Source organism: Salmo trutta, chromosome 15, assembly GCF_901001165.1.
Source record: "Salmo trutta chromosome 15, fSalTru1.1, whole genome shotgun sequence".
In the NCBI taxonomy this organism is placed as follows: domain Eukaryota; kingdom Metazoa; phylum Chordata; class Actinopteri; order Salmoniformes; family Salmonidae; genus Salmo; species Salmo trutta.
This window is the reverse complement of record NC_042971.1, coordinates 17565359-17581886: the sequence shown is the minus strand read 5'-3', so window position 1 is coordinate 17581886 and position 16528 is coordinate 17565359. Positions and strand designations below refer to the sequence as shown.

The window sequence follows — 16528 nt, the reverse complement described above, 5'->3', positions numbered from 1 at the left end:
ATTTAGCCAACGAGGCAATTTATAGATTTATACTACGATAACTTTGTCTGTGAGGTGTAAATGGACTTATTTGGTTATTTTATAACACCTCTGTACAGTATGTGATGGTTAGTGCTGAGCTATTTTACCGAATTGTAGGCAGTAGTGGAAAAAGTACTCAATAAAAGATACCTTAATAGAAATGACTCAAGTAAAAGTGCAAGTCACCCAGTAAAATACTACTTGAGTAAAAGTAAAAAAATATTTGGTTTTAAATATACTTAAGTATCAAAAGTAAATGTAATTGCTAAAATATACTTAAGTATAAAAAGTAAAAGTACGAATAATAAAACATTCCTTATATTAAGCAAACCAGACGGCACAATTTTCTTGTTTTTGTTTTATTTACGGATAGCCAGGGTCACACTCCAACACTCAGAAATCATTTAAAAACAAAGCATTTGTGTTTAGTGAGTCCGCCAGATCAGAGGCAGTAGGGATGACCAGGGATGTTCTCTTGATAAGTGTGCGAATTGGACCGTTTTCTGTCCTGCTAAGCATTCAAAATGTAACGAGTACTTTTGGGTCTCAGGGAAAATGTATGGAGTAAAAAGTGCATAATTTTCTTTAGGAATGTAGTGAAGTAAAAGTTGTTAAAAATATAAATAGTAAAGTACAGATACCCCCCCAAAAATACTTAAGTTGTACTTTAATGTATTTTATTTAAAAAAAATTTAAACAACTAATTGACAACTATTTCAATGCGCACATTACACAGTTTCTCTAGAGATAAATTAGATCAAGCCCGAACTGTGCAATGTAGTAAGGAGTTGTAGTTTCCAACAAGCCAATATTCTACATAGTTTAGCACGGACAGTGGTAATTGACTACAAAGACCACAATCTATTGTGCATCTACTTGTCCAGTCTGTGTGTTTATTTTACACCTGCTACATTAGGCTGACACAGCGAAGGAGACAGAAGAATGTGTGATTGAGTGGGAGAGAGCAGTTGCTTTGTGAGGTATCTCTACCTGAAAATACATGATCTAAGTGATTGATAGCTGGTATTCAGCAGTCATAAAAGTATGCCTTATTTACTCCGAAGAACTACTAAAATAGAGATTTTGTCAGATGACTGAATGGAATAATAAAATAAAACAAATACAATATACACAACTGAAATATTTTATTAAAGTAAAGTAATGTGAATAAATGATGGTTAATAAGTGATAAGCACTACCATCATTGGACTTTCATTGTTTTATTCTGTGTTACAGCATTCAAACCACATAATGCATAGTGCTTTTAACGTAAAATAAATAAACCAAAATTGAAAACCGTGATTATTTTTTTAATGATCGAACCAAAACAAAACCAATTTCAAAAAGCACTAATCACTCACAACTAGTGATGGCACTACACGTGTCAACAACGGAGGTTATCAAAATTGTTGTTGAATTAATTTCCCATTAACTTACAGATTCTGGTAAGGGGATATTTCCCATGGACCTGTCAACAATTTTGGGTTAAAAAAAGTGTTCAAAACTCTGTTTGTGAACAAAAGATGGCTTTATACACATACAAAAAAAAGTGGGTAAAAGCACTGGAGTTAGGCCCTTTATAGTACCAAGATCAATGAATCTGAAAGGGATAGATCTCAAACATGAACCAAAACTGAAAATTGTGATTTACGATTTTTACATTTTTTGATCTTAATATAATCTAAGGCAAAAAACTATTTGGATGTTCCATATAGCTATGTTGGCACTGCTGGATTCTAGCTTGAAATATATACTTATTCATGTTACTATACTAGAACTACTTTACATGTATAATGTTATTGTTAAATCTCATGGATCTTACGGAGAGGGCCAAAGGGTAACAGTCTGGTTTCAGTCACTGATAAAGTTGGATAGCGGTGGATTAGGGAGGAGTGAGGAATGTGGGCCGAGGTCAGGTCAGACGAAGTGACAAGGAGCAGCTATATTACACACTGTTGGATTCTGGGTTAAACTTTGAACATTGCTATCGATCGATCAGAAGTAATACTATAGTATCTGAGGGGTGGTAGAGAATGGAGGTCACATCAGAAGTTAATGGTTATCTGTAGGAGACAGATGGCTTTGGAATGTGCTGGGTGGACGGGAGGAAGTCACAGGAGCGCTATAAGTGAAACGGGTGGAGTGCTTTGGATTAGACATCAAGGGGGTTGAGGTCAGGTCTGGTCACCTGAAGGGAGACAGAACGGTTTATTACTCTATCACTTCGTCTTCCTGTCGAACCATAAGATGTAAGGAGAGAAGGAGGAGTGTTTAAAGTGGAGTATATATATACTTGTGGTGGTGGGAACATGTCTTTATCTGAATACAGCTGTGTCGACCCTTTGGGAAGAATTAAACTTGGTTAAGCTTCTCTAGTGTCCGTGAGTTATTTACTCTGAAAATTAGAACCTAACAACACACACCGCCTGAGTTCCTGGCTAGCAACAGAGATGTATTGGCCGTCTAGATGTGGAAGGAGGAGACTCCGCCTAATAGGAGGGTATAAATACTTGTGCTGGTGGGAACATGTCTTTGTCTTTTCAGCTGTTTGACACAGTGGGTGAATAAACTTGGTTTGAGCTTTGACTAGTCTGTTAGAATCACAAAATGGCAAAGTTGGGTTTGAGCTTACAAGAAGGCAGCCATACAGTACGGAGCCATCTCCAATGTTTAGCTAGTAAGTTTGACTTCAATTAAAACTAACCCAGTCAATTCAGGAAGTAAACTGAAATACCTATTCAATAATAAAAAAAAGGCTTAACTCAAATCACTTCCTGAATTGACTGACTTCAATTTTAATTGACCCCAACCCTGTTAACTATCAGGGCCACCCTCTGAATTAAAAAGCCACTGAACATGCTGATTGACACGTGGGTTTATCTGTTGCTCATTAGAAAAACTAGATTTCAGTCTTGGAGGTGTTTCTCCTGACAATAATAATAATTTTTGTCCCCCATGAGACACTGTAGCTCCCACGCCACAAGAAGTCTCGACCATTGTTACTCTCCCTTCCAGGATGGCTACAAGACACTCCCCCGCCCTCCCTTCGGCAAATCAGATCACAACTCCATTCTGCTCCTCCCATACTATAGGCAGAAACTCAAATAGGAAGTACCCGTGCTAAGGTCTATTCAACGCTGGTCTGACCAATCAGAATCCATGCTTCAAGATGGTTTTGATCACGTGGATAGGGATATGCTACGGGTAGCCGCTGAGAATGGCATTGACGTATACACGGACACAGTGACTGAGTTAATCAGAAAGTGTATAGGGGATGTTGTTCCCACTGTGACTATTAAAACCTACCCAAACCAAAACCCGTAGATAGATGGCAGCATTCGCGCAAAACTGAAAGTGTGAACCACCACATTTAACCACGACAAGGTGACTGGGAATATGGTCAAATACAAACAGTATAATTATTCCATCTGTAAGGCAATCAAACAGGCAAAAGTAAGTACAGAGACAAAGTGGAGTAGCAATTCAACAGCTCAGACACGAGACGTTTGTAGCAGGGTCTATAGACAATCACGGATTGCAAAGGAAAAAACAGAAACTTCGTAGACACCGACGTCTTGCTCCCGGACAAGCTAAACACCTTCTTCGCCCACTTTGAGGATAACACAGTGCCACCGACGTGGTCCGCTCCCAAGGACTGTTGTCTCTCGTTCTCCGTGGCCGACATGAGTAAGACATTTAAGCTTGCTAACCCTTGCAAGGCTGCCGGTCAAGACAGTATCCCTAGCCGCGTCCTCAGAGCATGCACAGACCAGCTGGCTGGAGTGTTTACGGACATATTCAATCTCTCCCTATCCCAGTCTCCACTTGCTTCAAGATGTCCAGCATTATTCCTGTACCCAAGAAAGCAAAGGTAAGTGAATGAAATTACTATCGCCCCGTAGCACTCACTTCTGTCATCATGAAGTGCTTTGAGAGGCTAGATTAAGATCATATCAGCTCTACCTTAACTGACACCCAAGAACCAATTCAATTTGCTTACCGCCCCAAGAGATCCACAGACGATGCAATCGCCATCACACTGCACACTGCCCTATCACATCTGGACAAGAGGATGTCGGATGTGATAGAAAACAGTTGAAGTCGGAAGTTTACATACACCTTAGCCAAATACATTTCAACTCAGTTTTTCAATATTCCTGATAATTAATCCTAGTAAAAATTCACTGTCTTAGGTCAGTTAGGATCACCACTTTATTTTAAGAATGTGAAATGTAAGAATAATAGCAGAGAATGATTTATTTCAGCTTCTATTTCTTTCATCACATTCCCAGTGGGTCAGAAGTTTACATACACTCAATTAGTATTTGGTAGCATTGCCTTTAAATTGTTTAATTCGGGTCAAATGTTTCGGGTAACATTCCACAAGCATCCCACATTAAGTTGGGTGAATTTTGGCCCATTCCTCCTGACAGAGCTGTTGTAACTGAGTCAGGTTTGTAGGCCTCCTTGCTCGCACACACTTTTTCAGTCCTGTCCACCAGTTTTCTATGGGATTGAGGTCGGGGCTTTGTGATGGCCACTCCAATACCTTGAGTTTGTTGTCCTTAAGCCATTTTGCCACAACTTTGGAAGTATGCTTGGGGTCATTGTCCATTTGGAAAACCCATTTGCGACCAAGCTTTAACTTCCTGACTGATGTCTTGAGATTTTGCTTCAATATATCCACATAATTTTCTGTCCTCATGATGCCATCTACTTTGTGAAGTGCACCAGCTCCTCCTGCAGCAAAGCACCCCCACAACATGATGCGGCCACCCCCATGCTTCACGGTTGGGATGGTGTTCTTCGGCTTGCAAGCCTCCCCCCCTTTTTCCTCCAAACATAACGATGGTCATTATGGCCAAACAGTTCTATTTTTGTATCATCAGACCAGAGGACATTTCTCCAAAAAGTACGATCTTTGTCCCCATGTGCAGTTGCAAACCGTAGTCTGACTTTTTCATGGCGGTTTTGGAGCAGTGGCTTCTTCCTTGCTGAGCGGCCTTTCAGGTTATGTCAATATAGGACTTGTTTTACTGTGGTTATAGATACTTTTGTACCGGTTTCCTCCAGCATCTTCACAAGGTCCTTTGCTGTTGTTCTGGGATTGATTTGCACTTTTCACACCGAAGTACGTTCATCTCTAGGAGACAGAACGCATCTCCTTCCTGAGTGGTATGAGGCTGCGTGGTCCCATGGTATTTATACTTGCGTACTATTGTTTGTACAGATAAATGTGGTACCTTCAGGTGTTTGGAAATTGCTCCCAAGGATGAACCAGACTTGTGGAGGTCTACAACTTTTTTTCTGAGGTCTTGGCTGATTTCTTTTGATTTTCACATGATGTTAAACAAAGAGGCACTGAGTTTGAAGGTAGGCCTTGAAATACATCCACAGGTACACCTCCAATTGACTCAAATGATGTCAATTAGCCTACCAGAAGCTTCTAAAGCCATGACATAATTTTCTGGAATTTTCCAAGCTGTTTAAAGGCACAGTCAATTTAGTGTATGTAAACTTCTGATCCACTGGAATTTTGATTTTGAAGTGAAATAATCAGTCTGTAAACAATTTTTGGAAAAATTACTTGTGTCATGCACAAAGTAGATGTCCTAACCAACTTGCCAAAACTATAGTTTGTTAACAAGAAATTTGTGGAGTGTTTGAAAAACGAGTTTTAATGACTCCAACCTAAGGGTATGTAAACTTCCGACTTCAACTGTAGATATGGAATCACTGGTCACTTTAAATGGAACACCAGTCACTTTAATAATGTTTACATACTGTTTTCTTCATTTCGTATGTATATACTGTACTCTACTGTTTTTTAGTCAATGCCACTCAGACATTGCTTGTACTAATATTTATATATTTCTTAATTGCATTCTTTTACTTTTAGATGTATGTGTAATGTTGTGTATTGTTAGATACTACTGCACTGTTGGAGCTAGAAACACAGGCATTTCACTACACCCTCAATAACATCTGCTAAATATAGTGTATATGACCAATAACATTTGATAGGCTTCCGTATCTATTTCACTTCGTCAAAATCCCCAGAATGAATCTAAGATAACTGTAATAAATGTTTACGTTTTTGCGTAAATTGAAATCTAATAAGGTGCTCGGTGCAGCATTTCTCAAGTAAAAAAAATTGCAACGTGTTGTCTTATGTAAACCGTCGGAGCTGCTGGGCAGGTCTATCTCACTGTCCATGCTATTGGATAAAAAGCAATCACCGCAGCTGTTCACACCATGTTAGTGGGCAAATAGACATTGTCAAATCAAAACCCAACTGTTATTTACCCGGTGTGACGCACGGATATTCCAAACTCTGTTTTAGACAAGACTGACTTTATGGCCAAAATTATCTTATTTACACTTTGTAGTCAATTTTGACACAATAATAACTGTTTTTGACTCATATTGATGCGACATAGGCCGTTTTTCAAAGGGATCTGTTGCTTGTTAGAGGCAGTCGCAATTTTTTTAAATCCAGTGTGCTTTTTTTATCTCAAACCATCTATTACATGCTCAACGGCATGTAACTTTAAACTGGAACACTACTTTATAATGACAGAATCAGACTGCATAAAACAAAAGTGTTATAAAAAAAAATGTTATACAAAAATGTGAAGATTAAAAGATATATTTAAATTATTTGGCACTCTAGTACTGATCTATTACGCATTCTGTTTCAGTTACGGAACACATCAAGACAAATTCGATTGATGTGGTCGGATTCATTTTAATAAAGTGGCTTGCAGTTGGTCTTAGTTTCTCTTGTGGTGATGACCGTCTAGACTTTCTTGTCTTGGAAAGCTGATTACAGGTTTGAAACATCTTTTCTCCATATGGACTGCGAAGTCATTTCTTGTTGCTCTGAATTTGCCGGGGCATTGAGCCAATCAACTCGCAGCCTGTGTAGGACATTGCTTGGAGTAACACGTCCGCCATGTGTCAGAGTAAATGCAAATTCACTATATCAAAACACTCTACTTCTCTCCTTTCGTAGAAACTTTATTGGAAACTCCATCACTCACCCCTCACCCCATGTCGTAACAGCACTTGTCCTTCCACTCGAGGAGTTACAGAATATAGACAGTGGTTCAGTGCCACGACAGACTCCTCTAGTCAGAGGACTTGAAGGGAGGCTCCTTCCTTTGGAAAGGGAGCGGCGGTTTAATGTGGATGTTAAATGTGTGAGTGAGTGAGTGAGTGAGTGAGTGAGTGAGTGTGAGACTGAGATGTTCAGGTTAAGCACCCACTCAGAAAAATCAACTGCCTTGCAGAAAACATCTCACTGAAAAAAAACCCGAATTAAAACCATCTGCAACCACTACTGATGTAATACCACAGAAGGGATAGACCAACTTCTAAAGTTAAAATAACTAGATCAAAGAATAAACCATTTTGTGAAACCCTGAAATAGCTCGTTTGTTGTCTTAAGCTGAATTGATTGTTCAGAGCCGCGATAGTCTGGTCCATTATTACATACATATAAGATTAAAGGAGCAAGCAGAAAAAACTACAAAGGTCGTAAAGGTACAACACCTGACCATGCCACCCTTTAGTATATCTTCACATGTATCTCAAATTTACCGGCAGATTAAAAATAGTGCTACAACACAACACAGCTGATAGAATGGACTTGAGTGGAGGAGAGTATTGGGCCAAAACAGCTGGGTCAAAGGATTTAGGAAGGGAGGTTCGGGGGGGGGGGGGGGGGCTTGTAATCCCCAAAGCAATCAATTCCATCAACTTGTAATGTCGTCTAGAATTGCTTTTGAGTTTCCATACAAAACGGGGTGAGGTGGATTGAAATGACGAGACTCTACTTGTAATACTACTGGCGTCTAGTAGGAAGGGATGTAATTACCGTAAGAAGGAAAAACCATCCAACCTGTTTATGTCCTCTTCCCCGAGTAGTTGGTTTGGGAGGGGGGAGTACCTTCCGGGGGAGATGGGCATGGGGGGAAGACTGCACTTGTATTCCAGAGTGCCGTTGTTTCCCACGGAAGAGATATGATTTTCCATTGCTGGAGAGAACGCTTGAAAGAAACAACAAGGGTGTACACAGCTCTTCAGACTTCAGCTTTCTGGCATTACTAACCTCATACTGTCCGTTAATGATTTTTCATATCAATCAATAAAATAATTTAGTTTGGAGGCCCACACACTAATGTTTTGGCAGTTAAGTTTACATGGCAAGGGAGAAAAGTTAAATTAATACTACGCAGCAAACACAATGCACTCTAAAACAATCCCGACTCACATAACATTCTTGTGAAGACTGTATCTAAACTCAGGGATAATAAGAGATGAACAAGCATACCACATCAGTGTGGAACTAAACACATTCATTTGCGAAGTGAAAGAAGACTGTCCTGGTCTACAACAGCAGAGGTTGCTCACATCATTTGTAACTCAAATGATGCCCTCTTGTACACAACTCGGACGACAAACTAAAGTTACGTCTCTGTAAGGTGGTTTCACAGACACGGACTAAGCCTAGTGCTGGACTAAGAACTTTTATTGAAGAACCTCCATTGAGCATGCGTTTTAGTCCAGGTCTAAACTTCATCTGTGTCTGGGAAACTGGCCAAACGGGTGGGTAGAGGGGTGAAAAAGAGGTGACAAACTCACAGTGCGTGATATCAGGTGGCCCATAGGGATCTGATAAGTAAACACTGGTGGGCTTGCCCACCTTTAGGTAGACAACGTCAGACGTGTTCTTCAGTATGGCTACTGCCTCCTCGTGGGAGACCTCTTCCAGAGTGTAGTTGTTCACCTGTGTGCATGGAGAAAATCTCAGGCATAACGTAAGAAAGTTAAAGGGTGACTGCACTTCCTGATTTGGCCTCGTTTTAAGATTTGGTTCATTAAATCATCCACTTTTACAAAGTAATTCACTTAAAAAGCCCCAAATACATTAAATACCCTATCCATAACAGATTTAAATAGAACTTGAATCAAACAAATTAACACAATATTATCCAATCCAAAAGGGTGCTATTTTTATTGGACCAATATTAGTCCTGGCAGCTACTGATGTGGAAGTCCCTTGTGTCTGTTCGCAGGTGGGAAGATTTACCTAAATTACTTTTCCAATTAGCTTCATCCGGCTGGTGTGCAACCCTGGCAAAGTTGTATACACTTTGGATAGCCAATCTCAGGGAATAGTTATGGACCGTCAATAAATTGCACAGTGTAAATGGGACATTATTATATATTTTCATGTTGCACATCTTTTAGTTATCTCATTAAAGGCTTTCAATATTTGTAAATTAATATCTACAATTTATAGTTGGTTTGAGGTTAAGTCATTGAAATGTGGAGCTATTGACCTTTTAAAATATTGTCCTATGTACATTGTAGTCAATCTTTTTAGTCAATTATTTTTGTGACTCACAGCGATGCCACATAAGCCATTCTCAAAGCGAGAAGTTGCTTTTTAGGGGCAGTTGCTCTTTAAACCTTACGTTCCACTCCTTTAATGCCAGACTGACATGGTGCTGCCAAGTGCAGCCTGCCAAATGCAGATTATGATAGCCCGGGATCCTCCAGAGCTGGAGGCAGCAGGAAGGTAGCTAGTTGAATTTAACTGCGGTTAAGCAACTCACTCTTCTGAAATAGGCTGTGTTGCTACAGGTGGCCGTTACCTCGTACACATCAAAAAGGTTTCATGAAGACAGGAACAGTTTTACAAAAATTTTGAATTTATTTGAATAAATAGATAGATACAACAACAGGTTAAGAGCTAACAGGCTAAAACAAGGATTAAAAGATAAAAAGGTAAGAGCATAAAATCTAGCAAACATGCTCTCCTCTATCCTTGCTTCCAACTAAAAGATAATTTATACTTGATCCATAAATGCGGTCCAAAAGCTCCGTATGGAGGGTGTGATCCAATTGCGGAGGCCAAATCAAGCTTTGTACTGCATCGCTGTGCGCCTCCCAAATTGTGTAACAATGCAGAGTGCTCCGTATAGCTACGTATATCTCCGCATTGATATGATTGTTTTATGGTAGGTGGGGGCGGTAAGTCCTCTATAAACATAAACTCACTTCCTTGACAACAGCTCTGCCAAGCGCTAGATGTAAGAATGCCCTGACTTAGGCAGACGCCGCATCGCAGTAAATGAGCATAAATCGTCTTTAACACTGCCACTCTCCTATTCACCTTAGTACACCTGAATGTAATCAACTCAAATTGGTGAGAGGGCCCTACAATTAATCTATCAGCCAGTCCTGAATTCACACATTCAATTGGCACTCTTAACTATGGCAGGATATGATATTACTGAAAACAGGGCCCTTTAACAAATAAACATTTACACATTCATACACACAATGGGGAATATATGGGTCTCTGTTTATACAGTAAATTAGTGTGTTACTGTAAAACAATTATACTGCATAACCTTCATAACACATGTATTTAACATCCTTCATAAGGAGTTTTCAAAATAAAAGTCCCATTGATTAGATCTTAATTTATGCATTATACAATATAAATGTATATTTTACTGTCACAGTACCCAACCTTCTTACACACTACTCACTATTTCGTTGCACAATGGATAAATAAAGCTACATTTTATTTACAAAACTCCTTATGAATGATGTTTAATAAATGTGTCACGCAGTATAACGCTTTGACAGTACAGTATGGTCCACCTATGGTGGATGAGGACAGGGCAGGGTAGGGGTAGTGAAGCTGCAGTAACTTACCATAAGCAGCCTGTCTCCAACCTGCAAGCGCTGGTCCTTCTGTGCTGCACCGCCATCTATGATCTTAGTTACATAGATGCTGTTGTCCCCCGGGATGTGCTGGTTGCCCACCCCTCCTGCGATGCTAAAGCCCAGCCCTGAGGAGAAATAGACGTGGGGTGGAGGTTAAAAAAAGTATTGTGGCCTAGGGTGGTCTAGCGGTCTAGGCTGCTGCCTCTGGATCACAAGCACAAGCCAATTACATTCAGTAACAGTTTATTAGGTACAACACCCTGTTCAGGAAAATTGATTGCTCCTACAGACAGTGAGCCACATAGCCGTGGCTTGTTATATAAAGCAGGCAGACAGGCATTAAGGCATTCAGTTACTGTTCGACTGAACGTTGGAATGGGCAACACGAGGGACCTAAGCAACTTTGAATGCTATATGATCGTCAGTACCAGGCGCGACAGATCCCTCCTGGGCTTTTCACGACGACAGTGTCTAGTGTTTACCGAGAATGGTGCGGCAAACAAAAACATCCAGTCAGCTGGCAGTACTGTGGGCGAAAACAGCTCGTTAATGAGGTCAAAGGAGAATGGCAAGAATCGTGCAAGCTAACAGGCGGACCACAAACGGCAACTCAGAACGGCATCTCGGAACACACAACTAGTCGATCCTTGTCACAGAAGGGTAATTGCAGCAGATGAATACACCAGGTTCCACTCTCATCAGCTAAAAACAAGAAGTGGCTCCAGTGGGTACGCGATCACCAACACTGGACAATTGAGGAGTGGAAAAACATTGCCTGGAACATGACAGTGAGATCAGTTTACTTGAGTGGCCTGCTCAGTCCCCAGACCTGGTCAGTCCCCAGACCTCAACCCAGTAGAGCATCTTTGAGATAAGATGGAACAGGCTGTTCACAGCATGAATGTACTGCCGTCCAATCTGCAGCAACTGCATGATGCCATCGCGTCAGCATGGACCAACATCCATGTGGAATGTATCCGACCGACACAGATTTCAGACTGTTTTTGAGGCAAAGGGGGGTCCGACCCGGTACTAGATGGGTGTACCTTATAAACGGTCCAGTGATTGTATATTAGTACACTTCACAGACACCTGAAGCACTGGAAAATAGACTTGAAGGGTAGAAAGATGATTCAGCAAAGAGAGCCTTGTGTTTTTGCCGCTTCACGGATATGCTGCTTCTGCGGCAAGTATAGCATGTTTCATTGATTACAGTGGGTTTGTTTCAACTCTGGCCAACTGACGTGTGAAAAACACATGGGACGCTTATAGTCAGGGTAAGAAAATAGCACCATCAATTATAGACCAATCTCCTCTCCTCCCTCATCCATCTCCCAATCTGGGGTATTCACTAGGAGCCAAAAGTGCCCAACATGGGGAGGGACTAACCTGAACTTAAGATTCCACATTTATTGTTGGAAAAAGTTTTCATTTGCAAAATGTTTTGCCACAGTGTGCCCTAATGAATACACCCATGGATTCATTGCAGCTTTTCCCCAGTGATGACTCATCTCTTTGATATAAATAATGCATCAAAGTTATTTCTTTGTGTGGGGGCTGGGGGGTTGGTACAAACCCCCACTGATAAAATACTAAATAAAACAAAGGACACTGGATGTGCATGGTTATCCGGTTTACCCTTAAAAATCACTGATACTTACTGAGCAAAAGAGAAAAAAAGGAGAAAGACAAGGAGAAAGGAAGTGAGTTATAGATACAGACAGAGGGATATATTGAGAAAGTAATGATGATGATAGGGGGGGATTGAGACATAGAGAGATGAAAATTGAGACAGAGAGATGAAAATTGAGACAGAGAGAGAGATGAAAATTGAGACAGAAAAAGATGAAAATTGAGACAGAGAGATGAAAATTGAGACGGAAAGGGAAGTTGTCCAATATGATGTAATGTAATAACCTTTCAAATTTGACCTGAGAGTTCAATCCCCAAAATATGAGATAGATGAGAGGGAGTGTAACAACCTTTTGGTCCTTTGATGAGTTTGATCTCAATGACAGTTTCCAGCATGGGTCTCCTCCGGCGAACGTAGAGCCTGACGATGGAGCCGGCCACCTTCAGCGCCTCCACAGCCTTACTGTGGGACACCTCGGACACGTCGGCATCATTCACCCGCAGGATGCAGTCATTCACTCTGCAATGAAAAAAGAGGATGGGAACATGAGCCTCAACCTGGAAAAATAGTATTTGTGTGTGCATGTACGTGTGCGTGCATGTACGTGGGTGCGCGTGCATGTGGCAGGGGGAGTAGAAGGCCCCTGCTGCAGTGTGACCCTTTAACCCCTTCGGGAGAGGCCACAAACATCCATGCCCCCACATTCAAGAACAGAACTCTCCTGAGGCGCATTGTAAGGGACCAGCTGGGACCCTATGCACACACACTCAAGCAGAGCGAGAGATTCTGCCTATTTACACATATAAAAGCTGTGTTTCTATGCTTATCCTCAGCATGATGCCTTGGTCTGCAGTGAGTTCTGTTAATTTGGTGTACACTATATGCATTTACAGTACAACGTCCAAAGCTGAATGGACACTGCAAATTGGCCAGTGTTGATTTATCCGAATTATATTTGTAGTGTTGATTCAGGAGTTAAATTCACTCTGTATTAACACTCCGTGGTGTCAAATAACCCAAATTGTTGGTGTTAATAACCAGAGCTATTGTTTTACACTGTGGAGAGCCCATCATTAACATATTTTCCAGCATGCTCTACTGCAGGTAGATTTTTTAGGATTGTTTTTAATGTCTGTGTTTTTGCATGTTCATTGATTGATTGATTAAACTTGTGCTACACAAAGATGAATAACATATTTTTTCTAAACTAGTCCAATCAGTTAGTTAGATGTATGGTTGTTCCAGTTTGTTCCAGTTTATACAGGTAACAAGCTGAGATTAGGAGCATTCCCTTTAAGAGTGTGCTCCTAATCTCAGCTCGTTACCTGTATAAAAGACACCTGGGAGCCAGAAATCTTTCTGATTGAGAGGGGTTCAAATAATTATTTCCCTCATTAAAATGCAAATCAATTTCTAACATTTTTGACATGAGTTTTTCTGGATTTTTTTGTTGTTATTCTGTCTCTCACTGTTCAAATAAACCTACCATTAAAATTATAGACTGATCATTTCTTTGTCAGTGGGCAAACGTACAAAATCAGCAGGGGATCAAATACTTTTTCCCCCTCACTGTACCAGCCGTCAGATACAGCCTTCACAATAAAACAAACACGCCCACAAACATGGGGGAAACCAGAGGGTTAAATAATGAACATGTAATGAGGGAATTGAAACCAGGTGTGTAGAAAACAAAGACAAAACAAATGGAAAATCAAAAGTGGATCGGTGATGGCTAGAAGGCCGGTGACGTCGACCGCCGAACGCCACTCGAACAAGGAGAGGGACCGACTCCGGAGGAAGTCGTGACACCTTTCAGCTTTTCCATTATAGGATAAAGCCTTCAAAACATGGCACAAATATACTTAGATCCAATGATGGATGAGAGTCCTCGAGCCATCCATTCTGACAGCATTTATACCAGAGCATTTTGCCAACTCAATGTCTTCATTGAAGTTTTCATTTGTAAAGGGCTTGATCTATAGCACTCACCTTAACCTTCCATCCTCTGCTGCCGCGCCACCAGAGATGATCTTGGTGATGAAGATCCCTGGGTCATCGCCGACATGGGGGTTATCTGTCCCTCCAGCTATGCTGAAGCCCAACCCTGAGTTCCCCTGTAGAGCATGAAGAACAATGAATAATAAATCTAGCAGTAATGTTACACTTCTATTCCTTATAATGCTAACCTGTAAACTATCCTAAATTACATCAAACATAAAAATACAATTTCTGTTTAGCTTCGTGGGTCACACACTTAAAATGTTAAGTTCACAACTGACTCCAAGTTTAAAATCATTTGACAATTTAGCAATTATCTTGCAGGAGCATGTTTTCCCAGAATTCCACAAACTATCTAATTTGCATAAAACAAGCCCCCAACTTACTAGAAACTAGTACCAATTTAGTATTTAGAGTACTAGAAATATGTCTGAAAACACGTTTTATAGTGAAAATAAATATAATTCCTAAGTATACTATTTGAAAGTGAGGAGAAGTATTAGCATCAAGTGGAATGTCTGACAGAGTATCCTAGACATACTGTATGTCTGAAAACATACTTTTATAGCAAAAAGTTACTAAATGTACTATTTGAAAGTGAATAAACATAAAATACAAGTTAATATTTAGCTTTAAGTTCGTAAAAAGTTAATTGACAATACATTTATGAACCTCATTTTCGTATGGGTTAATTTGTACGGGATAATTTACAATGTTGCGCTTTACCGCAATTGAGTCCCCAGAAGATGACTTCATAACCGGTATATATAATACAGAGGCGAAAGCAGAATTCTCAAAGCCAATGTTTCTGTGTACAACAACAAAGCTCTATCAGTTTTATGAGCCATATCCCCCTCGACACATTTACAAAATGAATGTGGACGCTTTGATTAAATTGCTAGCTGATGGGAGTAGGGTCTACGGTTGCAAAATTCCAGGAACTTTCAAGAAATTCACAGATTCTTCCCAAATCCCAGTTGAAAGATTCCCGGAATTAGGTGGGAATAAGCAGGAAACCCAGATAGTCTAACAAGGATTTCTGGAAAATCAGGGAATTTATTGAAAGTTCCTGGAATTTTGCAACTCTTGACTAAAAATCCACCCTGTAGGCTGAGCTGACGGACACAGCTCAACCAGGCTGAGATGGAAGTAATGATAGCTAGCTCACTCAAGTGCACACATAATCAAAGCCCATTGGCTAGATAGGGCAATGGAAGTGGAGTGCATAGATAAAGGGTCCTGTGAGGTGAAGCCTGAATACACAGATGTAGCGTCAGCATTAGCCACTCTAAAGCCACCCTGTTTATTTCTGCTCTTGCCCGTCAAAGGGTGAGCTGTGCAGTGCGCACCAAAGGCTTCAGGCTCCGCTGTTGGATGAAGTATCACTTCCTTTGGATGAACTGACCTTTTCCCGTTGTAGTTTATTGTTTCAGGTCACAAGGATCCTTTTTTAGCTGTCAAAATGTAATTCAGCAGCCAAGCTAAGCCTCTTATCGCCACTGAGCCTTGGGGATGTTAACCCTGGCTTTTCTCATGCAAATGCTATGTCCCAATTAAGGGCTGGCCTGCTCAAAATACCCACAGGACTTGGATGTTTGTGTTACTTAGCTTGTCTGGCTAAGATCAATTAGCTTTAGTAGAAAGTAAAACGGGTTCCTGTTTTAGTTTGTGAAATGCACAGTAACCCCAGGCTTTCCTCTTCATGCACCAATTTGAACTAAAAATGGTAATGCATTCACAGTTTGTTATTCTGTTATTCAGTTTGCGGAGTCATCTAGCTTCTCCAGCAGCTTCAAAATAGTATCAGTTAGCTTCTTGTTTTTTTTTATTATTCCCGTAACAGGTGTATGGGGTCGAGATGATTTGAAACATTTTGGCCTATTAACTTATCCTGCCTGTCACTTTCAACGATTACGCTTCCTAGTTTATGAAGCCCTTTATGGGACATGTCTGAGATGAGCATGAAACAGGATATGGCATCCCTCGTTCAAAATGACTGCAAAGTCCTCTTTGGGTCATTTTAAATAGAGTTTAAATATAGTATTTTCAGATAGTGTGTTCATCAACTCACCCGCTCTAGTGTGATTTCTTCAAACTCATATTCAATTTCTGTCCCGTTGACCTGTGGGG

General features: G+C 40.5%; 1 protein-coding gene across 5 annotated transcripts in view; it reads right to left on the bottom strand.

The window, feature by feature from the left end:
• The window catches only part of dlg2 (discs, large homolog 2 (Drosophila)), a 389583-nt gene that overhangs the window by 59091 nt on the left and 313964 nt on the right, over positions 1 to 16528 (bottom strand). For 4 of the 5 annotated variants that reach the window (XM_029690595.1, XM_029690594.1, XM_029690597.1 and 1 more), the window contains 6 exons: positions 16470 to 16520; positions 14390 to 14514; positions 12750 to 12919; positions 10756 to 10892; positions 8668 to 8812; positions 7901 to 8072 (listed from right to left, as the gene is read on the bottom strand). In XM_029690595.1, the coding sequence (XP_029546455.1) occupies positions 7901 to 8072; positions 8668 to 8812; positions 10756 to 10892; positions 12750 to 12919; positions 14390 to 14514; positions 16470 to 16520 (800 nt within the window). The remainder of the gene's footprint in view (positions 1 to 7900; positions 8073 to 8667; positions 8813 to 10755; positions 10893 to 12749; positions 12920 to 14389; positions 14515 to 16469; positions 16521 to 16528) is intronic. The other variant, XM_029690593.1, reaches the window with a different exon arrangement.